The sequence below is a fragment of the Planococcus citri genome, chromosome 2 (assembly GCF_950023065.1).
Source record: "Planococcus citri chromosome 2, ihPlaCitr1.1, whole genome shotgun sequence".
Taxonomy (NCBI): Eukaryota; Metazoa; Arthropoda; class Insecta; order Hemiptera; family Pseudococcidae; genus Planococcus; species Planococcus citri.
In genome coordinates this window covers 18,775,222-18,801,264 of record NC_088678.1, presented here as the reverse complement: position 1 = coordinate 18,801,264, position 26,043 = coordinate 18,775,222, and the positions used below count along the sequence as shown (strand labels likewise).

General features: G+C 35.0%; 1 protein-coding gene across 2 annotated transcripts; it reads left to right on the top strand.

The window, feature by feature from the left end:
- On the top strand, window positions 1-24,787 carry LOC135834883 (fatty acid synthase-like). 2 transcript variants are annotated; one of them, XM_065348860.1, is made up of 37 exons: window positions 1-133; window positions 937-1,123; window positions 1,208-1,345; window positions 1,454-1,621; window positions 1,703-1,897; window positions 3,096-3,334; window positions 3,452-3,682; window positions 3,788-3,985; window positions 5,657-5,788; window positions 5,891-6,121; window positions 6,228-6,417; window positions 6,494-6,723; window positions 6,787-7,091; window positions 7,177-7,435; window positions 7,548-7,656; window positions 7,872-8,132; window positions 9,612-9,791; window positions 9,867-10,018; window positions 10,122-10,295; window positions 10,370-10,510; window positions 10,594-10,749; window positions 10,856-11,064; window positions 11,146-11,385; window positions 11,483-11,606; window positions 11,691-11,864; window positions 12,782-12,961; window positions 13,037-13,217; window positions 13,304-13,484; window positions 13,580-13,725; window positions 13,813-14,060; window positions 19,085-19,409; window positions 19,493-19,639; window positions 19,729-19,923; window positions 23,625-23,750; window positions 23,831-23,952; window positions 24,026-24,427; window positions 24,525-24,787. In XM_065348860.1, exons 2-37 carry the CDS (start codon window positions 967-969, stop codon window positions 24,639-24,641), a joined length of 6,963 nt encoding a protein of 2,320 aa, XP_065204932.1. In that variant the 5' UTR covers window positions 1-133; window positions 937-966; the 3' UTR covers window positions 24,642-24,787. The 2 variants fall into 2 exon arrangements, with proteins under 2 accessions (XP_065204932.1, XP_065204931.1); XM_065348859.1 differs by lacking the exon at window positions 1-133 and having other exon boundaries at window positions 812-1,123.
- Window positions 24,788-26,043: the final 1,256 nt, after the last annotated feature.

Here is a 26,043-nt window from a genome sequence, read left to right as displayed (position 1 = left end):
CGTATTTCACGCTGTTTGCATTATGTAGTTTTAGCTCAGTTTTGAGAAAAGTCAGTCACTGAAGAGTTGAAAGTTGTTCATAAACGTTTGAAAGTGACAAATTATTTCATCTAACGACCAAACACCTAACGAGGTAATTCAATCATTCAATTATGATTAAGTATTTGTTTTGGAGATTTGTAATTGAAAAGTAGAAACTCACTGGAAGCTCTGAAATAACTCGGAAGTAGGCAATTTTTTTTCATGTTGAAATTTTCCCATCATACTTGATAAGATTTTTTAGAATTTTTACAATTTAAAAAAAAATTCAAAAATCTACTTGGCCATGAACTATACCTATTTATACAACTCTTGAACTTGACAAAAATTAGCCTTGAACTGCCAAATACAGTACTTGGGATACCACAAAATCAGCTAAGTAGGTACTGAAAATTATCTATATTTTTTTGAATCAATTTTGGAACTTTTGAAATTTTTTATCGCCTTGGTATCAACTACCTTTTTAGAAAAATTTTGTGTATGGAAGCTCCATCAGAAAAAATTGAAAAACGATCCAGTAATCCACCTTAGTGTCTACCTTAATTGTACCTACTTTGAATAAAACAAAGTAAAGTGCTATAAATATAAATCATCTCCTAATTAAAAAAAAACTTCTCTATTACGTAACCGCATATAATTACATGCGTACATTGAATCAATTAACGCTAATGAATATAATGATACGTACCTACCTACCAAAATTAACTTTGGATAATACGTCATAGCAAAATGTTGACTAAATTGTTCATTAGACAGGAAGCGTTTTCCATTTATACGATTCCTACCTAATTAAAAGCTCGAGACTTCTTGGAAGTTTACGAGCTTCTATACCTAATTTTGCGATTTTACAAATGTTTCACCACAATAGACTAAACGTTTCCACGAAACATAAAATAGGTACCTACATCATAAAGTAACTCGTGAAAAATGTCGCGAAAAAACGACGAACGAAACAACTCATCGCAAGATATTGTAATTTCTGGTATTTCTGGAGTGTTTCCCGATAGTGAAAATGTGGAAGAATTCAAGAATAATTTGATGGAGGGAAAATGCATGATTTCTCAAGAAGATCGGAGCAATTCGAGTATGTAATGAGAATGACAAATTTTCTTGTAATCTGTTTTATCTGTTCGATGAATTTGAGTGAGATGTTTTAATGTTTTTTTAGACTCGAAAACCGGTTTACTAAAAACCATTGATCGCTTCGATCATTCATTTTTTCGGATCACTCGTCAACAAGCCGAAACTATGCCGATTTCTTCGAGACTTTTACTAGAGAAAACGTTCGAAGCAATTTTGGATGCTGGTAAGTAAATTGATACTTTTTCATGGAAAAAAATCCAAATTTCAAATAATAAAACTAGGTGCATGGTTTATTCATTATTCTGTTTGAATTGAACTTCTTTTGAATCAGGTTACAACCCCCAACAACTCAAAGGTAAAAATATAGCTGTTATTTGTGGACTATGGGACTGCTGTGACGAAGGAGATCCGGTTTGGGATAGAGGATTCGAAGAGAACAGTTGGACATTGGTCCATTCCATGAAGGCGAACCGAATCTCTTACTGGTTGGATATTCATGGTAGGTAATGAAGGTCTTCGATAGTTCATGGCGTAAAGCTGTAAAAAAAAAGAATAAATTTATAAAATTGTACTTTGACAGGGCCCAGTTTCACGGTTAATTCAGCTTGCTCAGCATCTTTGTACGCTATGGACACAGCGGTTAAATTGATTCAAAACGGTCACTACGATGGAGCCATTGTATGCTCATCTAATCTTTGCTTTTCGCGAGCAAAATACTTGAATAATAGTCCACTTCTCAATCAGACTGGAAATACATCACCTTTCAACGTAGATGGTGAGTGTTGGGTGAAATCAATTGAAGCAGGATCACATTTCAGATGAATATTTATGCATTTTCAAAGCTGCGATCTCTCCAAAATATACGTGGCATCTAAAGAGGGAACTTCGTGATTTGCTCCAAAAGCAAGTTTATCGAAAGAGCATGTCCCAAAACCCTCCCAATAAAAACTTCAAGAGCCAAGTTCATTATTGGATTTTTGGTGTATTTTTTAAAAATTTTCAAATTAAAAAAAATTGTCTCAAGGACAATTTTTGATCATTTGTGAAATAAAAAATTTCTTGAGCAAAATGAACTATTTTAAACAATTTTTTCAACTCCTATATACATCAACAACTATTGACTTCGAGCCTTTCTGGAGCCTCTGGCAATTTTCGATTTTCTCCAGAAACTTCAAATCACTCAGGAGAGGCTATAAATGGACTTCAGAACCTATAATTTTGATCAATACTTATTGGATACATTCTCGATCAGTGAAAGTGGTCACTGCGAAATTCCAGTAGCGCCAGTTCAAAAGGGAATGTGAATCTTTGACCAATTTGGGAATTTCAGAGATAGAAAAAAGTCAAATTTTCATAGAATTTCTCCAGACATTAAAAAAGTTCAAATCGAGATTGTTTTCGATTCTGGTGATTGTAAAGACACACTCAAAAAGCCTGCTTGTTGCATCTTCTTTGAACATTCAATTTTAGTCTCTTTTTCTGGAATTTACAAATATTGGTGAAAAATCCACTTCTGAGCTGGCACTTCTAAAATGTTGCGGAATGTGCTCAATAACCACTGGCCAAAGTTATATGTACCTAATGTAAGCTTGAGTTCATTTTTGACCTTTCCGAAATGATTCAGCTTCTGCAGGAAACTGAAAAATTACTGGAGGCTCCAGAATGACCCAAAACCAGCGGTAGATGGTGTGAGGGAGTTTTGAATTGAAAAAATTATTCATTGGTTCATTTCTGCTAAAAAAAAAATGTATCTACATTCAAGAAAAAAACAGATTTTTTGAATTTTGTAAATTTTCAAAAATTCGACAAAAATTCAAAAATGAACTTCAGCACCTGAAATTTTATTTACGGGGGTTTTAATACATGTTCTTCCGATCTAACTTGGTTTCGTTCAAATGGGAAGGGAGGTGCCGATGTCCGATTTGAGTGCATAGTTCAAAAAATCATACCAACACATGAATTTAATTTTACAGTCGGTGGTTACACAAGAGCCGAAGCAGTGGTAGTCACTTTCTTGCAAAAAAGAGAGCATGCTCGAAGAGTATACACAAACGTCATACATACCAAGACCAATTGCGATGGTTTCAAAAACGAAGGAATCACTTTTCCTTCGATTGCACAACAGAAAGAATTATTTAGAGAATTCTACCAAGAAATCAACATGGATCCAAATACCGTATCGTATGTCGAAATGCATGCCACCGGTACACAAGTGAGAACAGTTTTTTAATACTTTTTAAAAAAAAAACAAAACACATTCACACCCTCATCGCCTGAGTCTACAAGAAATAACGTATTTTGAACTCTGGCATTTTTTTCGTTTCACCAGGCTGGAGATTTTGTGGAAGGAACCTCAGTGGAAGAAGTATTCTGTACTGATCGCAAAAAACCGCTGAAAATAGGTTCAGTCAAATCGAACATGGGACATGGAGAAGCGTCGTCGGGCCTTTGCTCGATAGTAAAAATGATTATTTCATTTGAAAGTGGAATTATTCCTCCACATATTGGATATGAAAATCCAAACCCGAAAATAAAAGGTTTACACAATGGTCATTTAGAGGTAACGGAATAACTTCATTAATATGTACTCGTACAACTGTAAATCTTTCAGAAGAAGAATTAAATTGATAAGTTTTCTCATAATTGTTATTCAATTTTTGTTCAGGTGGTGACGAAACAAACACCACTGGAGGGCACATATTTCGCTGTGAATAGTTTCGGAGTTGGAGGAGCCAATGGTCACGTTTTGTTAACACCTCATGATAAAACAAAGAAAGGGAACATGTCTGCGAAATATGGAATACCTTTGATAGTTGCAGTATCAGGAAGGTCTGAAGAAGCAGTGGACTACATTATTGATGACGTAATTTACTTTACTCTTGTACACGAGATGCAATCACATAAGTATTTTTAAAAAGAAATTCTCAAGTATTTTACCAGATATTACCAGTACCTAATTCAAAAATATCTGTTTCATTGAAAAAAAATTGGAATTTGCGAATAATTTAACAGAGATTACCAAAAATTAAAAGAACTTGATGGTAAATAAGTTTTCCACTAAATTACCAGTAATTTACCAAAATTACCAGTAATTTACCAAAATTACCAGTAATTTACCAAAATTACCAGTAATTTACCAAAATTACCGGTAATTTACCAAAATTACCAGTAATTTACCCAAATTACCAGTAATTTACCCAAATTACCAGTAATCTACCAAAATTACCAGTAATTTAAGCTACCAAAATCACCAGCAATTTACCAAAAATACCAGTAATTTACCAAAATTACCAGTAATTTACCAAAATTATTGCTATGTTACCAGAAATTAATCAGAAATCACCAGTAGTTTATCAAAAAAAAAGAACAAAAATCAAAAAAATCAACTTTAGACACACTAACAAGCCATCAGCTATTCGCTGATTGCAACATAGTTTTTGCACTTGCTTTCACCACACTACCAAAAATTACTGGTAATTTAACCTAAATTAGCTGAAATTATCTACCAATAATTTACCAAAAGTTACCCAAAATTACCAATAATAAGAAGTGGAACTGAAAAATCTGATTTTTTTTTTTGAAAAATTTATGCTAGGTAAGGTGAGAATATGTTGACTATTCCATCAAAAGCTTAGTTGAATGTCGTAATTTACAAGAAATTTAAGTTTTATTCCCTTGAGTACGTAGAAGCTAAAATTTCTTGATAGGTATGTAAGTACGCCGTTCATTTATATGTACCTTTCTTTCTACTCTAAATGGATTCGAAGCAGTTTCAAATCATTTTAAGCAGTTCTAGAGCCTTCAGAAAATTTTAGAAAAATACAAAAATACAATTTTCAAGAAAATTTGATGGTTACATTGGTTAATACATATCTGCAACTTGAAGCTGATTTCTCACTTCTTAATTTTTTTCATAATTTATAAAGTAGAATGTACCTACCACTTTTATTAAAATGAAGTCGAAAAAATTTCTTGTAAATAAGGACATTCAACTAAACTTTTCATGGGATAATCAACATAATCAGCTCAGCTTATATGTACATGTAAGTAATACCTAGCATCCATTAAAAAAATCTGATTTTTCAGTTCCACTTCTTGTTGATAGAAAGATGTCTGATTTTTATCAAATTGAATTCAGGCAATTTTTTATGAATATCGCTCCAAAATTTCAAATCATCATTGACGAGAAAATAACTGCCGGTAACTTTTTAGAATTTGGCGCCAAAATATTAGAGGCTCTCTAAAAATTAAATTTGATTCTTAAAATTACTTCAATATGACCAGAAATTGATCATCTTTCCCAAAGTTTTCAAAAATATGACAAGTGAACGAAAATCACTTAAAATTCGACTCAAGCTCTAATTTTACTGATTTTCAATTTTTTTTTTCAAGTTCTCAAAATTTAGACTTGATATGTCCAAGTCAACTTTTCAAGTCAAATGTAATGTTGAGAATTTGTCATTATCCTGACAATTCACTCCTAATATGTAGTATGCCTACACCAAACACATTCTATCTCAACTTCATGATACAGGTGGTGAAGAAGTACGAGGATACCGAATACATAAGACTGATCCATGAAATTTTCAGCGAAAATATAAGCGGACATCTTCAACGAGGATTCGTCATTTTAGATTCTGGAAAAGAATCCAACAGATCGAAAAATGTACGTCATCATTCATCAACCACCATAATATATACCTACTCACAAATAAGTCATACAGTGCAAATTACCCTAATATAGTACCATTTTCAACAAATTTTTTAGTTCATTACTGGTGAAAATCGACCAATATGGTTTGTATTTTCTGGAATGGGATCTCAATGGCCCACAATGGGCCAATCACTAATGCAAATGCCGATATCTGCTGAATCCATTCGAAGGAGTCACGAAACACTACAATCAAAGGGAATTGACTTGATCAAAATCATCACAGAAGACGATCCTTTGATGTTCAAGAACATTCTGAATTCATTCGTGGGAATAGCAGCTGTTCAAGTAAGTAAATCGTATTCAATGCCTTAGATGCAAAATTTTCATCAGCTGTTGATGGAGCTACATTCATTTTTGTACTTTTTTAAATTCAATACCTTTTTCTGAACAGATTGCTTTGGTAGACATAATGGCCGCACTGGATATAAAACCAGATGGAATAATTGGTCATTCTGTTGGAGAACTAGGATGTGCTTATGCTGATGGATGTCTTACAGCTGAGCAGATGATTTTGGCAGCTTATTATCGCGGTTTGGTATCTTTAGAAACTGAAGAAATTCGAGGCAAAATGATGGCCATTGGTGAGGCAAATAAAACAGAAATTTAACATCCTTAGAAACTCATTACTCACCTGCTGATCTCACTTGTACAACACAGGTGATGGATACAAAGCAATGAAAGATCTTATCCCACCAGAAATCGACATCGCATGTCACAACAGCTCCACCAATTGTACCATATCAGGTCCCACAGACATAGTAAACAACTTCACAGAGCATCTGAAGCAGAAAAATATATTCACTCGTGAAGTGGATACGTCAAATATAGCCTATCACAGTCGCTACATCACACCGGCAGCTCCAAAATTCAAATCATATCTGCAAAAGGTTAGATTTTCACATTCAAATTGACTGTTAATGCCCATTACCTACAAATCCGTGATGATTTAGGTTATCCCAGAACCAAAGCTGCGATCCAATAAATGGATATGCTCATCTGCCCCATCAAATCAATGGAATTTGGATGCAGTGCGGTATTCTTCGGCCGAGTACCACACAAATAACCTTCTGAATCCAGTTTATTTTGAAGAAAGCTGCCAATACATTCCTAAAGATGCTATATTGATCGAAATAGCTCCTCATGGTCTTTTAAACGCAATTTTAAAACGTTCCCTGCCTTCGACAATTACAAACATACCATTGACATTGAGAGATCACCCGAACCAAGTAGAATTTCTCTTAAATGCTCTAGGACAGTACGTACTTGTATTATGGCCAATATATTCTCATCCTCTTTCATTTCTACCAACTAATCACGATTTTTGACGGTAATTTCCACAGAATTTACGAATCTGGATGTGCTCCAAAGCTTAGTAATTTATATCCACCAGTTGAATTCCCAGTCAGCAGATCTACGCCGATGATTTCACCTCTTATTAAATGGAAACACGATGAGCAATGGTCGTTGGGTAAACTGGTCTCTGATACGTCTGTATCGGGTAGTCAAAACATCGTTATAAATCCCCAATCAGATGGCTTCAAGTTTTTGAAAGATCATAATGTGAATGGAATAAACATATACCCTGGACTTGCATATCTCGTAAGAATATTCTCATCGTGCTAAATCCACACCCAACACGATCTTACCCACGGAATTCCATATGTAATTAAGTACCTATCTAAGTAATACACCAATCTATTTTCTTTTCAAGACGATGGTCTGGGAAACCTTCGCAGCAATGCAAAAAAAGAAGTGTATGAATACTCCAGTGGTATTTGAACAAGTACATTTTGAACGAGTTACGAAAATTCCTGAAAAAGGTAAAACTCTTCCTTCCCACTAATCAACCCTCTCCCACCCCCACCATGAACAGCAGGATACTTTTTAAACCATCTTTGACAACGGTGCTGGAAATAAATAAAATTGAAAATAATATACGTACTTATTCCCATCATCATGTTTCCGTTAAGCATTCCTTCTGTTCTGAAAATGTTCAGAAAAGTAAGTCATCTTTGTACCCTGGTCTTTTTCATAGGCTGTCTCAACTTCAACGTTGCGATTCATGTTGGTACAAATAATTTCGAAGTGACTGAAAAGGGTGCAGTTGTGGTCAGAGGATTAGTTCGAGTACCAGAAAATATTGCCAAAGAACAATTCGATACGAATCAAATTGAAAACAACACCAATAACACAAATTCATCAACACTGGATAGTAAAGATTTCTATAAAGAGCTGCGATTAAGAGGATATTACTACAAGAAGACGTTCAGAAGAGTTGTTTGTGCCAATTCTGCAGGTTAGAACATACTGAATTTGAGATTTTTAGAAAATACACCCATGTCACCCCATTGGTCAGTGATCTGGTTAGATGAAATTAAATCCAGATCAGGTCTCATCACATCTGATCACTCTCTGATCACCTTCGGCTCGTATTCAATTTGTCTCAAAGAAAATTAGCTCCAGAAACCAAAACAGTTCGAAAAAGTAATTAAAAGCTAGCCAAGAATTAATCGAGACAGTTACAAAATATTTTAATACAGGAAAAAAATCACAAGAGAAAATTGATCAAAAATAAAATTGATAACAATATTATTCTATGGCAAAAAAACGAGACTTGGGAAGTTTTTAGAAAAAAGTGAGACGTTTTTGATTTCTTGCAGAAAGGAAGAGACGTCTCAATTTTAGCAAAAAAAAAAAACTTTTTGGAAAATTATCAATTGTTGAAAAAGTGATGCTTACTTGTTCACAACATTTCGGTTAAACAGCGAGATTTTTTGGCGCAAAAATAGTGAATTTTTGGTAAAAAAAAAAAAAAGGCAACACTTTCAGGTAATTTTTTTAAAAAAGTGAAACTTCTTGGGAATTTTATGCAAAAAAAAATCCAAAGTTCATAGCAATTTTTGGTAAACTGTACTTTTTGTCCAGTTTGACAAAAGGTGAAACTTTTAGCTATTTTCGACAATTTCAGGGCAAGCAGGAGCTTTCTAGCAATGTGAAAAAAACGTGAAGGCTGTTACGCATCTGAAAAACTGAAAATTTTCAGAAATTTGTTACCAAAAACAAGATTGATAATTTTAGCCAAAAAAAGTCTTGTTTGTAATTTTTGGGGAAAAAGTGTAACTTTTGCATTTTTCGCAGTTTTCATCGATAAAGTGAGACCTTTTCACAATTTGATGGTGAAATTTTTTTTTTTTGCAATTTTTGTTAATTTAGTGAGATTTTTTGGCAATTTTTCTAGCCAAAAAAGCAAGACTTCTCAGAAAATTTTTCACAAAAAGCAAGATTTCTGGAAATGACCTTTAGGAAATTTTTTAGAAAAGTGTAAATTTTTTGCCAGTTTCAGTAAAAAAAAAAATGGGGCTTATCGAAAATTTTTGTAAAAGGTGAAAATTGTTGGCAATTTTTGGCTTCAAGCAAGTTGTTGAAAGTGTTAGCAAAAGGCAGATTTCTTTGGCAATTGTTGAAAAAAAAAGGGAGACTCAATTTTAGACAAAAAGCAAGATGGGTCATTTTATCAAGAGACATTTTCTGCAATTTTGAGCAACAAAGCGAATCATTGGCATTTTTTTTTTTGCAAATCAACGAAAATTCTGAACAATTATTGGCATAAAACGAGACATCTTTTTGTCGTTTTTGGCAGAAAGAAATTGTAATTTTTGAGAAATATCTCAACAAAAAAATCTAGCAACCAAAATTTTTACAATTTAACAATGAAAATGCTCCTCAAATTGGTCGTTTCTCGTGAACATAATATTAATAATATTGTATTATTCAGGTACACGAGGTGGAATATCATGGAACGATAATTTCGTCACATTTATGGACGCAATGGCTCATTTTTTCTTCCTTCACATAGACACTCGTGAACTTCTGGTTCCTATTTTTGTACGTAAAATTGTTATTGATGTTGAGAAACATTTTCAAATGCTGAAGACAATGGACTTCGAGAAACCAAGTAATATAATCACGTCTTATGCAATGATTAGGTATCCCATTTCAACAAACTAAATTTAAAATTGAAATTTGGCAGAGTTTCAAGTTGACTTTTATCCACATATCAATTTATTGAGCTCTGGTGGTATCCAAATGACTGGTTGGAAACACAGAACTATTGCTAGGAAGCAAGACCGAAGAAATCCGGTATTGGAAACATACCAATTTATTCCCTACATGAATAATGAAGTGAGTATGGGTATTCTATATTATTTATCAAATACTACAGTGTACAACACCTCGTATCTATTATTTGTGTATTTGTTGGGGATAAAATTATGAATTTTTTCAGATAATGGACCTTACATCAGCACTTAAAATATGCATGCACATAGCTTTAGAAAATATACCAACAACTAAAATAAAAGCAATCGAATTGTTAGATCCAATCCAGTCGACTGCTGACCTCACCTCAACTTCATCCTACACAGCAATAGGAATTTTGAATGATTTACGAAACATTCAGGTGAAAAAAAAATAAAATAAAATTGACGAATAATCAAATAAAAAATAAATAATCTAAATGTAATTTTAATCAAGGTCGAATTTAACATGTTGATCGATTTCAAACATGCATCAGAAGTGCAGAATCCAGTAGAAGATATCAAATTCATCAACGAGTTACCCAGTGATAAAAAAGCTTCAATAATATTCGTTTCAAATATTCAAGATCATATCCAAGTAAATTACCTACTTATCACATTATTGTAAATACAAAATATTGTTTATATTGAATATTTTATTTTGATTTCATATTTTTGAAGAATTTGAATAATATATCTGCTGCAATGATCGACGACGGTTTTATAATCACAAAACAGCTCACAACTATAGAAAACAGTCAGATCGAAGATTTAGGATTTGTAATCTGCTTCAGCTGTGGAATCAGTTCTCAAGAGAAAATTTTACTGCTACGACACGTGAGTAACCCCCCCCCCATCCCCTCCCCTCTTCCTGTAAAACCATGAAATATCTCCATAATTACATAAGCCCGTCAAAAACACTATCATTTTAAATATCATTTAGATGCACGCGACTGGAAATAGAAGAAACATAACATCAGTCGAAGTGAAAAACAATTCATATTCTTGGATGCCTCAATTACAAGACGCACTGAAATCTCTGAAATTCAGAAATGATGAAGTATTAGTTTTATACGCTGAAAAAGATCCAATGAACGGAATTTTGGGATTTTTCAATTGCTTAAAAATGGAAGAAAAAGGAATAAATATGAGGTCCTCATTTGTAATTTTCATCATTCAATCGATTGAATTTCATATTTGACTTGAAAAAATCAATAAAAAATTTATTTTTAGATGTTTTTTCATCATGGATAAAGAAAGCGAAGATTTCTCACTAGATACTCCATTCTACAAAAAGCAACTCGATAAAAATTTAGTCCATAATGTCTATAAAGAAGGGCAATGGGGCAGCTATCGTCACTTGGCACTTACATCTGTAGAAAATATCAAAACTGAACGTGCGATTTGCAAGCTAGAAAAGCTTGGTGATTTCTCATCATTGAGGTGGATCGAAAGCTCGCTAAATTCCAATAGGTATGTAAATCCAAATTAAACTTCACCATAATTTTATTTACACGGTAAGTCTTGCTTTTCAAATATTGACACTTCACTTCATATTTCTACTCCGCAGGAATAAATCAACAGGAAAACTTCTCGCTAAAATCTACTACAGCAGTCTAAATTTTCGGGATATAATGCTTGGATCAAGGAAACTCTCCAATATTGGTTCATTCTACTACAATCGTTCATTAGAGGCAAGTTGTTGTACTTACCTCGAGAATATTCAATGGTTAAATTAAAGATACTCAAAACTAATAAATGAACAAATATTTGTGCAGAACTGCCCAGGTTTTGAATTTTCGGGACGAGATGAAGCAGGTAATCGTGTGATGGGAATAGTGCGTAATAGTGGAATAGCCACATTCGTCGAAATGATCCCATATTTCACTTGGAAAATTCCAAATAATATGTCATTGGAGGAAGCTGCAACTATTCCAATCGTGTACATCACGGTGAGAGGATTTTCTGAGTGTATTATTCGTGATAGTGTGACATATGGCATATATGTACTCGTACATGGAATAACTGCGACCCCCTCCTGATCCTCCAGGAACTCTTCTTTCTTGAAAAGGACATCCTAAAGAACATTTTTAAAGCATACTTGCCAAAAAAAATTGGCCTTATTAACAAAATAGATAAAAGTCCAAAAATGAGAAAAATCAAAATTTTCCCATCCTAGAAAACTGGAATTTGGTATAAATGCTCTGTTTTCTACCTACCAAATTAATTAGAAACTATTTTTAACCCATTTTGAGCAGTTCTAGAGCCTCCAGCAGATTTTTGAAACTTAAAATTTCATCAAATGAAGTTGGAAATCCAAAAATTCACGCAGCACTTCAACTTAAACACGAAAATTAAGTCGACTGCTAATGAATTTAAGCCATTTTGGTGTCCAGCGACTTCTTGAAAATTTATCGAGCCTCCAGCAGATTTTTGAAACATGGCTGATTGAAAATAGGATATTTTTCAAATTTCAGATTTTTAGGTCAATTTGGTAAAATTTTGATTTTTAAAAATTCACCAAAAATCGAAAAATGCACTTTAGCACTTGAAATTTATGCTGTTGATGAAATTTTGCATGTTTTTTCGATCTAGCTTCATCCAGTTCGAAAAATTTCGTGCAAGTCCCATGTTGGAATGCAAAATCTGCGAAAAATTTGGCACACCTTTCAATCAAAATGGTCGACATTTTGTTATTTGAGTCAATTTTTTTTGGCTACATTGGTTTAAAATGTTCCTTAGGATGTCCCCTTCAAGAAAGAAGTCGTCCTGGGGATCGGGAGGGGGTGCGATTACTCCATAAATGCCATATACCGAACCATGAAAGAAGAGAAAAAATAATATGGTAATTGGTAATGTTTTTTGATAGGTCATTTACGCGTTCTTTCATAAAATGCAATTGAGGAAACGAAGCACAGTTTTGATACACGCAGGGAGCGGGGGAGTAGGCCAAGCAGCCATCCACATTTGCCTACATTACAATTGCAATATCTTCACAACAGTTGGATCTCCCGATAAAGTGGAATTCATCAAGAAAATGTTTCCACAGGTGAATTATCTTCAATTTAAAAATCTAAATTTTGACAAACGAGACAAATTTCACAAATTATGTACTTTTGCTCAGATCCCAGAAACCCATATTTGTAACTCCAGAGATACGACATTCGAATCGAAAATAATGCAGTTAACCGAAGGAAGAGGAGTCGATGTGGTTCTAAATAGTCTATCTGAAGAAAAACTTCAAGCTTCGGTACGTTGTGTTGCTAGAGGAGGGCATTTCTTAGAAATAGGAAAATCAGATACTGGTAAGGCTAAAGAAAAACAACAGGCACCTAAATTACTTTCTATGTAGATCAATATTCAATAATTACTTATTGTTGTTGTTTATTAGAAGTGGGATGTTTTCTGGATGAAATTTCCCTTCACAGCATCGACCTTGATCATATCATGTGGACTCAAGATGAAGTAGCTTTACAATTGAGGAAACAGTTGCAAGAAATGCTCAACCTCGAGATAATTAAACCAATAAAGAGAATCGTTTTTGAAATCCATCAAATTGAAACGGCTTTCAGGTAAATACTGAAAAAATTTTGAAAAAATTTTCTAAAGTAGGTACCTAATATTATATATTTGAAAAATATTACTGCACTACTTACTCTTTATCTAGATACATGGCAGCTGCAAAACATACTGGAAAAGTCTTGATAAAAGTACAAGACGAAGAGAAAGAACCAACTGCAAAACCAAATTTGCCTCAAGTAAATGCATCACCTTTCGTAAACTGCCGCAGGGATGGATCTTACGTCATTATAGGCACGTAATTTTTACCACAATCATTCCACATTGCCATCTGTGTATTTGTGTTGAATAACGTAACAAGTTTCAATATTCTCATTTCAGGTGGACTAGGTGGATTCGGTCTAGAACTAGCAGATTGGCTGATTCTGAGAGGAGCTCGAAACATTGTGTTAAGCTCTCGATATGGAATAACCGACGGTTACCAAACGTTTAGAATAAATTTATGGCGATCGTATGGGGTCAATGTGGCCATATCAACGGAAAATGTGACAGAAGAAACTGGAATGAGGGCTTTATTGCAAACATCCGCGGCCATGGGTCCAGTAACTGGAGTATTTAATGTTGCAGTGGTAGGTAGATATCAGAGTAATATTCAATTCCAAAATAATTTCATATAAGCGCCATTTCGTTCCGAAATTGTCTTCTTATTTTGTTCAAGTAATTCGCCTTCTTGATTCTCGCCTTTGCATCCCAAGGTAGATTTAATAGGTACTTGGGTCCTTTCGATCCTCACATTTATCAAAAACAACACAATACGAGTAATAAGCGAATAATATTTTTTTGTTTTTGAAAGGGGATGGGGAGGGATTGAAAAGTCAGAACCCTGAAAAAGCACAGTAATTCAAGTAACCGAAAAAGCTCAAAAAATTAACTAAACAATGAACAAAGAAATAGCCAAACATTTAGATGCAGAAAAAATATCGGAAATTTACCAAAAGAAAGGACATTTTGACAATTTTTGGTCAAAGGGCGAGACTTATGGACAAGCTTTGCAAAAATAGTGAAACTTCTAGGAATTTTGTAAAAAAGCTGAAACTTAACAAGCCATTAACTACATATTCGCTGATTGTAAGATAGTTTTTGCATTTGCTTTCACCATATTATAGTTGATGGTTGCAGTGGTTGAGATATAAGTTCGCTTTTATTAAATATCAACTTGAAGCTGATTTATCATTTCTTGATCTATTTTACAATTTATGAAGTCAAATGTACCTACTACTTTTATTAAAATAAAGTCGAATAAATTCCTCGTGAATTAGAACATTCAACTAAACAAGTTTTGATGTCATAATCAACACAATCTCGCCTTTGACATTTAGCATCAGTTTTAAAATTTTATTTTTCTGATTTTTCAGTTCCACTTCTTGTTGATAGAAAGGTGTCTGATTTTGCTAAAAAGTAAAAATTTGACAATTTCAGCCAAAGTTGTCCATTCTTGGCGAATAGTTGGCAAACAAAGTACTATGTATCCAACAAAATTTCAAATGAAAAATCAGGACTTTAGCAGAACTTTCAGCAGGACATTTTCAAACATTGTACTACTTTTTTATAAGGTGGGGGGGAGCACCCATCTCCAGCAGAATCCGCCATAACTTTTGCCACTGGACACAATCAAATGCTTTTTTGAAGTCCATGAAGCACAACACTGCAGGAACATTGTACTCGCGAGCTTTCTTGATGAGCATTCTGATGTTGAGGATTTGCTGTCTGGTGCCTCTTCCTTTGGTAAATCCGGCCGGTTCTTGTGGGATTTCAGACTGCATGAGTGGATATAATGAAATCAATCATAGATGATTTTCAGGAGCACATTGCTGGCATGTGAGATGAGCGATATGGTGCAAAGTTCAACATATTACACGCCCATTTTCTACTTTTTTATGCTTTTGAACATTACAATATTTTCTCTGTGAGTTTGGTGGTCTTCACCTCTTTGGCCATGTCCAACTGGACTTATGAGTGCATGCTCAGTCATTTAGTTTGGTACTTGGTTGGTATTTTTTTCATATACCTACGTAAGCTTGAAAATAAAAATGAAAAACGAAAACATGAATATCTTGGAGAAATCGCCAGGAACTTACTACATGTATTATAACAAGCCATTAGGGAACTACTGATTGCAAAATAGTTTTCGCGTTTGCTTTTTTCAAAAATACCTTCACCATTTCAATTCTCAGTGGATAAAGCATACTAGACATACATATTTAGGTATCATACCTTTTTTTTTGAGAAAAAGGAAAGGGGTCAAAATTGTACATGCACCTAAATTTTTCACCTTTTCAATGTTAACGGGTTTCTTTATTTTTTTTGAGGGGGGGAGGAGGGGCGAGAGCTCACAATATTTTTTCCATATCAATTTTTCGCTTTTTCAGATTTTTTAATTATAAAATTATTTTAAAAAGCAAGGCTTACGTGAAATTTTTGAAAACTTTTGTTAAGTGAGGGCGGCAGAAAATTTTGTAAAAATGTTTGTATTCTCCCATACAACAATGACCATGCTAATTTTGATGTGAATGTCGACCCATCCACATCCGTCACTTTTGGATGCCACATGTCGATGTGAATTTCGACTCTGTGTCAAGCCAATTGTTGATGTAATTGTCGACCAATGTTGATCGGCATTTATGTCGACAATTGGCTCGACACAGGGTCGAAATTTACATCGACATGTGTGATCCAAATGTGACGGATGTGGATGGATCGACATTAGCATCGAAATTTACGTCAACCTCCAGCTACGCAAAATTGTTGAATTTTAGTTTCAAAATTGAAATTTTTTCCAAAAATCATTTTCTCTTACACACTTAGGTGGCCATTGCTCATGCTGAAAGCAAACGCTGCATTGACGCGGAGGCCACCTCCAAGAAGTACGGACAGATGACAGAAAGTCCATATTCAGTATAGTTAGGGTTGTTAAACAAGTGATTAGCTTTTCCCCCCAAATTTTATCTGCTCGTTTGTGATCCCATCTGGGTCAGGAGACTTGCGCAATTTCAAATTTCTTACTACAAAACTGATTTCTGAGGGCAGGAAGGCAGGGATATCCTCATGGTTTGCTGGAAAAATGGGTGTCTCATACGATTCGCCACTATCTGTGTATAGGTCAGAGAACATAAAACTCTCCATACTGAAAGGTGCAATAGGTTATTTAAGAGTACTAAACTGATACATTTTCATGTCGACAACATGTTGATGTTAATGTCGATGTGAAATTCGACATCAACAAATACATCCACAATATCAACTTAATTTTTAAAATTATGAGAAATATTTGAAAATTTGGTTGATGTTAGCGTCGATGTATTTGTGGACTATCGACTTTCACATTGACATAACATCAACAACTCCAAAATATGGAAAAAGTGAATAATTTTATCAAGGCCATTAAAAAGTTTTTCTCCCCTCAAACAAAGATCATACATATTTTTAAATGTTTACTGAACTTTTAAACACTGAAACAGAAATTTTAATTCTGAAAAATTGGTCGACATAGTTGTGGATGTAAATTTCGAGCATCAAATTTTACATCACATGTCAAGGTGTAAGAAATAATGAGAAAATTTCAAAAATTTTCATCAACCTGGCTTCTTTACGGATAGAAGATTCCTATTGAATAACTTATTGGTCACTTTTCCATCATCATGTTGGAAAAAAACATAGTCGATGTAAATGTTGACGTCGACAATTGTTGTACGGGCTTCCATATGCTGGGTAAATGCAATTTTTATACAACATTTTTTCACCAAGGGGGGAAGGGCAAAGGACAAGCCTCTGCAATGCTTTCTTTTAAGAACTGTGAATAATTTTTCCCAATATGCTGGCACGCCCTGGAACAGTACTTCAATTACTGGCCAATCATCCCATCACTGGTCGATCATGCACCCTACACCCGGGTTAAGACGGCCCTTCTCAGGGCCTCTGACGAGGACAACTCCCTTAAAGATCATGTTCACAAATATAGAGGGTCTGTTAGGCCCAAAGGAAGTTATATTAGCTGAAATGGTTAAGAACCTGAACATAGATGTGATTGCCATTCAAGAAACACACAGGAGGCAGTGAGGCGCAGAGGAAGCCAGAAGCCAAAAATTGAAGGAATGAAACTTATTATTGATAGACCCCAATTCAGGGCTGTATACTGATAAACATAAATGGTATTGGTACCAGGTATTGGTATTTAGCATGCAGTACCCAAGATGGTATTGGTATTTCAGTATTTTCCAATACAGATGTCATTTTGGTATTGGCATTTTGGTATTTTGTGGATTTTTTTTTTTTGGTATCTGGTATTGGTATTGGTATTGTACCAATATACCTAATACCAAATAAAAAGTGTGTTTTTAGGCCAAAATTAATGAAATTTTTCTAATTTTTTTTTTTTGAAAAGCACTTTTTTTAATTTAAACACCTCAATTTGGGAGTTCAAGGTTCATCATTATCACTTACAAGTTTTTCAATATGAGTAATTTATTAGTTATTTTTTATTTATAATTTTATAATAAGTCAAAAAATTCAAAATACCACAAAATACCTACCAATACCAAAATATACCATCAAAAACTATTTCGGTATTGGTATTTTGGTATTGATACGGCCGTTTCAAAACTTTATTGGGATTTTGTAAATCAGTATTTCGTCTGTCTGCTAACTTATTTGGGTGTGAATTATCTGAAAAGATCAATCCTGGAAAATTTTGATGATGAATTTGATAAAAAGCAGGACGACTGCAGGACTATTGTCGACAAACAGCAGAATAAAAGCAAGATTAGTGGGATAAGCAGGACTTTCAAATTAAAAGAATGATACTTTTTTATGTGGTTTTTGGCAATTTTAGGTTGAAATGCCAGACTCACAATTGCTAAAGAAAAAAGTACGTAAGGTTTTGGGGCAATTTTGGAAAAAAAAGGAGACTTCCAAGATTTTTTTGCAATAAACTGAGGATTTTAGACAATTTTTGGCAAAAATCAAGACTGGCAATTCTAGCAAAAGGCAGAAGTTTTAGCCAAACATTGACAAAATTTACCTATTCTATTGCAATTGTCGTTGAATATGCAAAACTTTTTTCAGTTGTTCGGTTGAAAAGCGAGACTTTCTGGCATTTTTTGGTAAAAATGCGAGACTTTTCGATAATTTTTAGAAAAAAATAAAAACTTTTGGGAATTTTTCGCGAAAAAGCAAAAATTTCTAGCGAGAAACAAAGTCAACTGGAAATCAAAAAATGTAGAGAAAGTAACCAAAACTCAAAAGTCAATTCCATTGAATGAGATTCCACGCAACAAAACTTTGAAAGTGATCTTCAGTTCCTACATACTAGTAAGTAATCTACTACCAGAACGTCTGCAAACAGCGCTGTAGGTATTTTCTGCTTTCAATTTATCTTGATTTCTCATCATATTGTGATTCTGAAGCATGTTTAAAATGAGCACAGTGAGATCAGTGTCGATCTGAACAGTTCTTCAGTTTAGAACATTATAGTTTATTTTAAAAAAAATACATTCCACTCATTAATAGTAACCCTACCAGCTGCAAACATATTAGCTGTATCATCATTTCAAATCATAATTCAAGTGTTTGGACTTTTTTGCATTTTCTTTGACAGATTCTCGAAGACAAACCATTCATCCAACATAACGAAGAATCATTCCAAGTACCAATTGGCGCAAAAGCAGCAGCAACAATTCATCTAGACCAACAGACACGTGAAATGTGCCCATATTTGGAACACTTCGTTGTATTTTCGAGTATTTCATGCGGAATGGGAAATCCATACTTGACTAATTATGGTTTTGCAAATTCTGTCATGGAAAGGATATGTGAAGCAAGACGAAAAGAGGGGTTACCTGCTTTGGCTGTCGAATGGGGAGCCATAGGAGATGTGGGAGTGGTAGCTGCTATGGTCGGAGATGGCGAATCATCTGTAATTGGTATGGGTCACTATTTAGTACCTATCAGTATTAGAGTTGAAAAAAGTTACACGTTTATTAAATTTGATATTTCTTTGCATCAGGAGGGACTCTGCAACAAAACATTGAATCGTGCCTGAAAACATTGAATTTATTCATGAAGCAGCCAAGTCCAATCGTCTCCAGTATGATTGTGCCTCCAAAACATCACGCAGAAACTGATGTCATCAACGTCATTGCAAATATCCTCGGTAATATTGATAGAATTCCTCTTATCTTGGAACGATCGAGGTTAACTCTGTAGTCGATACTTATTATTTCATTTCAATTCTCAATCAAGGTATAAAGGACATCAACAGTATAAGTCTTACTTGGACGCTGCCAGAACTAGGAATGGATTCCATACTGGCTCTGGAGCTTCGACAAGTTCTCGAATCAGAATTCAATTTCTTCTTCACGCCTGAAGAATTGAGAAAACTGACTTTTGCAGAATTGATGCGCTTGAAACAAGATAAAATTGAGGCTTCGAAACTAGGTAAATGCAAATGATAAATTCACAATGAATTGGGGGGAAAATGGAGAGATATTTACGTCCATTTCCCCAGAACAACCACTTTCAGGTAGGGGGGTGAAAGTGGTGTCAATCGTTTGTGCTTCGTTTGTGTTCTTTTGTGCACTTCCTCTTTTTTTTTGTGCTCCCCCCCATGCCCCTCAAATTTTAAAAAAACATTTTGGTCGAAATGGTCGACCTAGGGAAATGAAAATCGATGAAATCGACCACTTTGCATTAGGAGGGTGAAAGTGGGGTCAATCGTTTGTGCTTCATTTGTGCTCTTTTGTGCACGTACTCTTCTTTTTTGTGCTCCCCCCTGCCCTCAATTTTTGAAAAATCGTAGTGGTCGGCCTGGGGAAATGAAAATCGACCACTTTGCGTTAGGGGGGTGAAAATGGTGTCAAACGTTTGTGCTTCGTTTGTGCTCTTTTGTGCACGTACTCTTTTTTTTGTGCTCCCTCCCTTCCATCTTTTTTTGAAAAATCATTTTGGTCAGCCTGTGTAAATGAAAATGGACCACGTTGTGTTAGAGGGGTAAAAATCGTGTCAATCGTTTGTGCTTCGTTTGTGCTTTTTTATGCACGTACCTACTCTTTTTTTGTTCCCCCCTCCCCTCAATTTTTGAAAAACCGTCTTGGATCGATTACAGGGTGTTAGTCCAGTAAAATGTGCATCGAATAGGGAAAATCGAGGTGGCAAGCTAATTTTTGGTCTATTGGTCCATTTCGATGTCCTAAAAATGAATCCGAGGAGTCCCCTACTGTCCCGGGTGAGCTTTCCCCCCAAATTGTGGATCTTAGCCCCTCAAAATCGATTTTTGACAAAAATCTCAAAAAATATGGACTCTAGCGCAAAAATGGTTGGAACAAAATATGTTGTTCTTATCAGATGAGCCATGGCACTTCAAACATAAGGCGGTTTGGAGTAGCGCCATAACGTTGATGTTTAATAATGATCGTAATATTTTTAATCATTCAAAAATGGTATGGGGGGGGGGTTCTTTGTTTTTCGCAAGTGCAGAGCGGACCACAGCGCCACTCCTCCCCCACCCCCTCACCATTCAGTTATTTGCCGATATACATACATGAGATGAATCGAAATGCACTAAAACATGTAAAAACATCGAATGGAATGTTTATACGAGTTTCAAACGCCAATTTCAACGTAGTGTGACCAATTCTCCCCCTTTGTAGATCCCAAGCCCCCAAAAAATTTTTCCTACCCATCCTCTGTAATATTGGTCCTGTTGGAAAAATTCTGCAATTGTCATGTCCTAGTTCATGTACATTTAATTTTAAATCAAAGTACAGCTTAACACAGGGATGAGGCCCGGCTCAGGACCAGTATCCAAAACCCGAAAAAGCCGCGATTATTTCCTTGAAGCCCGAATGTCCAAGCCCCAAAACCTTAAAAACTGTAACCTACAAAGCCCTGGCCCAAAGCTCGAAACCTTTTCCTCTGAAAAGCAAGCCCAAAACGTGAGCCCCGAAACCCAAACTGTGATCAGGGCTTTTTGGGGCTTTTTGGGGCTTGTAAATTTTGTAAATTTCTATTGTAATTACCGTTCTGTGCATCTCAAAAGTCAAAAATGATGATTTTCAAAAAAAAAAAAGTTTACAACTTCCGCAAGAAGTTTAATATTCCAACTTTCAAGGGGTTTTTGGTACATTATTTATATTCCCAAGCACAGAACGTGAGACCCGAAACCCAAACTGTGATCAGGGCTTTTCAGGGCTTGTGTGAATTTTGTAAATTTCTATTGTAATTTAATTACCGTTCAGTGCATCTCAATAGTCAAAAAAGATCATTTTCAAGAAAAAATTCAGAACTTCAGCAAAAAGTTTAATATTTTAAGGGGTTTTTGGTATTTTGGTACAGTAGGTATATATATATTCTGTAGGTAGTTCATTGTTATTTGAAAAATGACACTTGAAAATATAAAAAATTTGGACAGTAATTAAAAACTACAAAAAAATTCAATTCTGATTTTAAAAAAGCAGTTCCATTCAAATAATTTTGAAAAAAGCAATCGGAATCTGCCCTTAAAATGTTATTTTTTTTTCAACAGAAAATAAAATAAGATTTTACTTTATTCTTCACTAAAATTGCAATTTTAAGCCCCAAAAAGCCCCGGAAAGACCTGAACACTTCATTCAAGCCCTGGACACTGAGCCCTGAAACCTAAACCCAAAGTTTCCTGGGCCCAAATCCAAGCCCAAGACCTAATAAATTTTTGATTGAAAGCCCAAGCCCCGGGACCCGAAACCTGAAAAAAAATCGTTCGGGGCCTCATCCCTGGCTTAACATCAGCCCCTCCCCCCTCCCACATACATTTTTTTTGTATTCATTATTTGTAATTGAGGCCATTCGTTCGGTAACTGCAACATTTGTGTGGTGGGTGAGGAGGGGTATTTTCAACTTTGAATAATTTGATGTCATAATTTATTTTACTACACCTGAGTGAGGTCAAAAATGATTTAAGGAACATTGTATTTCATAATTATCTATCATGACTCGTAAGTCGTATTCAAAAATGAAAAATTCCCATATTTGGTTGACTGCAAAGCCTTATTTACGAGGCTGAATTCCCCAATTTGAGGAAAGCTCATCCGGGACAGGTGGGGACACCCTAGGATTAGTGTTCTTGGTATAAAAATAGGACAATGTACCAAAATTCGCTTGCCCCTGAGAGTTTCCCAATGGCCCCATTTTTTTTCACCGATTTTCTTGGGCTATTAAATTACGTTCATATGGGCTTCAATTGTACAGAACAGAAGGAAAAAATGTGAGCGGGTGGAGGGAGAGGCTGATGTTAAGCTGTACTTTGATTTAAAATTAAATGTACATGAACTAGGACATGACAATTGCAGAATTTTTCCAACTGGACCAATATTACAGAAGATGGGTTGGAAAAAATTTTTGGAGGGCTTGGGATCTACAAAAAATAAGATTGAAATGGACCAATAGACCAAAAATTAGCTTGCCACCTCGATTTTCCCTATTCGATGCACATTTTACTGGACTAACACCCTGTAATCGATCCAAGACGGTTTTTCAAAAATTGAGGGGAGGGGGGAACAAAAAAAGAGTAGGTACGTGCATAAAAAAGCACAAACGAAGCACAAACGATTGACACGATTTTTACCCCTCTAACACAACGTGGTCCATTTTCATTTACACAGGCTGACCAAAATGATTTTTCAAAAAAAGATGGAAGGGAGGGAGCACAAAAAAAAGAGTACGTGCACAAAAGAGCACAAACGAAGCACAAACGTTTGACACCATTTTCACCCCCCTAACGCAAAGTGGTCGATTTTCATTTCCCCAGGCCGACCACTACGATTTTTCAAAAATTGAGGGCAGGGGGGAGCACAAAAAAGAAGAGTACGTGCACAAAAGAGCACAAATGAAGCACAAACGATTGACCCCACTTTCACCCTCCTAATGCAAAGTGGTCGATTTCATCGATTTTCATTTCCCTAGGTCGACCATTTCGACCAAAATGTTTTTTTAAAATTTGAGGGGCATGGGGGGGAGCACAAAAAAAAAGAGGAAGTGCACAAAAGAACACAAACGAAGCACAAACGATTGACACCACTTTCACCCCCCTACATGAAAGTGGTCGTTCTGGGGAAATGGACCTGAGATATTTCAAGAGCTAAAATTACTATAAAAATTCACAGGTGATGAAGAGAAATTGAAACTACTGAAAGAGCCCTTACTTCGGATACCCCTTGATAATGGTAAAATCAAAGAACACGTTTCAGTCGAAGAAAATCAAACTGCTTTTATATTCCCTGGAGTGGAAGGTGAGACTTACAGAATTCTTTGATGGGTGATTATTGAGTTGTGACACTTCTAAGTTGAATATAAAATATTATGACCAAAGGTACTGCCACATTCATGGAACCACTGGCGAAAAATCTTCACATTCAAACTCTATGTTTCCAATACCACGATACAGAATCAGCAGAGTTTTTCTTGACCAAACTACGAGATTATTTTGCAGAAGTGAGTAAAATACGATCATTTCCATGATTTTAAAAAACATCAAGTAATAGAAAATTATTATAACTCCTAACAGCTGATTCTGGAAAAACTCAGTCCAGACCAAGAATTCTGTATCATTGGGTACAGCCTCGGAGGTCTACTAGCCATCGAAGTTGCCAACATATTAGAAGAAAATGGCAGAAGAGGGCACATATGGCTGATTGATTCCACGCCAGCGTACCTGATTGGAGAAACGAAAGCAAGCGAAGGACAGAAAATTTACTCAAATGGCGAAAGTAGACGAAAAGCTATACTTAAAAAACAATTATCCAAAGTTAACGAAAAATTAATCCAGCAAGAAACCAACGTCAGGATAAACCTGCTGAAGAAAAATGTATTCAATTATAAGTTCTCTCACGCACCTCTCGAGTCATCGTGCACGCTGATAAAAAGTGCACAAAATCATGACCAAAATGACTCTTCCAGTTTGACAGAAGTAAGATGTTAACGAGTCATTAAAAGTACATAGGTATGTAAAGTAAAAAAAAAAAAAAACAACCTACATAAATATATTTTCTTTTTGTCAAACGCAGATATTCAGAAATCCGTTACAAGAATATCAGATCGATGATGCCGATCATTTTACAGTTTTAAGTAGTCCGAAAACTGCGGAAATTGTGATGGAGAGTTCGATATGGAAGAAAAATTAAGAGTGGGTACTTCGAGGAGGGTCATTCATCGATTACATATGCAACGATTAAAATAACTTTTATTTGAAGAATTTCTTATATGTGCATTTCTATTTTTGACCAATGCATCATCCAAGCATACCAAAATACAAACAAACACTCAATTACTTCTCTTGATATACCTGAAATATTTACTTTTTATCAATACGAGTAAGCGGATATCATTATTCAGATGACATCAGGTATTCTACACTAAGAGTAAGACACCTGGTCAGTTCAACTACACATATTAGTCCGGCATGGCATAAGGCAATAGAAATAACTGCACCCTGTCCCCAATCCTCAGGGACAGATTTTTTCTTAAAGAGGTCATCCTTAGGAACATTTTGAAGCCAACTTTCCAAAAAAAAAGTCTGCTTCACTAAATGGCGATGATTTTGATGGACGAGACCAGCCGAGCTCGCAAATTTTAGTATATCCCAAATTTCAACTTTCTAGGTCAATTTGGTATAATTTTGATCTTTTTATCATTTTTGGCAAAAATTTGATTTTCAGAAATTCAGTAAAAATCGAAAAATATACTTCAGCATTTGAAATTTTGGCTGGTGATAAATTTTTGTACGCTTTTTCGATGTAGCCTTGTCAAGTTCAAAAAATTTTGTACGAGCTCTGTGTTCTAAAGCATCAAAATGACCGCCATTTTGTTAGTATAAGGCCAACTTGTTTCTTGCAAATTGGCTTTAAAATGTTACTTAGGATATCTCCCTTCAAGAAGAAAGTTTTCTCAGAGGATCGGCGGGGAGGGAATGTGCAATTATTCATATTATCACATGTCGGATTTTCATTTTTGAACACAGTTTCATATGCAAGTTATCAGAGGGTGCGACTTGAAATTTTTGAAAATTCGGCTTTCTCCGTTTTCCAAATAAATTTTCAAGTTTTCGAGATCTTTTAGGTAGGTACCAACTAGACACAAACTTGATGAGATCAGATGAAGGAGGGGTCAATTTATTGCAAACATCCACTGCGGAAAATATCACCAATCAATTTGTGAACTTTTGTCATGTGTTCATGAAGCCAAGACGATTTTAATTTTTAAATTTTGTAATCTTATCTCCCTCTATACAGTTGATCGTTACATTTCGAGAATTTTTACATCTAGAAAATAGAGGAATATTCATAAGTAGGTATACCTACTCTAATCATATTGGGACGACTGACAGAGTTTCTAAAGTGTTGAAAATTCTCAATTTCTTCAATAAAAAAAAGAAATAATACCCACGAGTTGGAAAATTAACTTCAAAGATTTTGGACCGCACAAAAATATGAGCGGAGAAAAGGAAACATTTTCAGAATTTATTCGAGACATTATTAACAAATTTTCAGAGGAGTAAAAAAACTTGAATTAGATTTAAAAAATTGC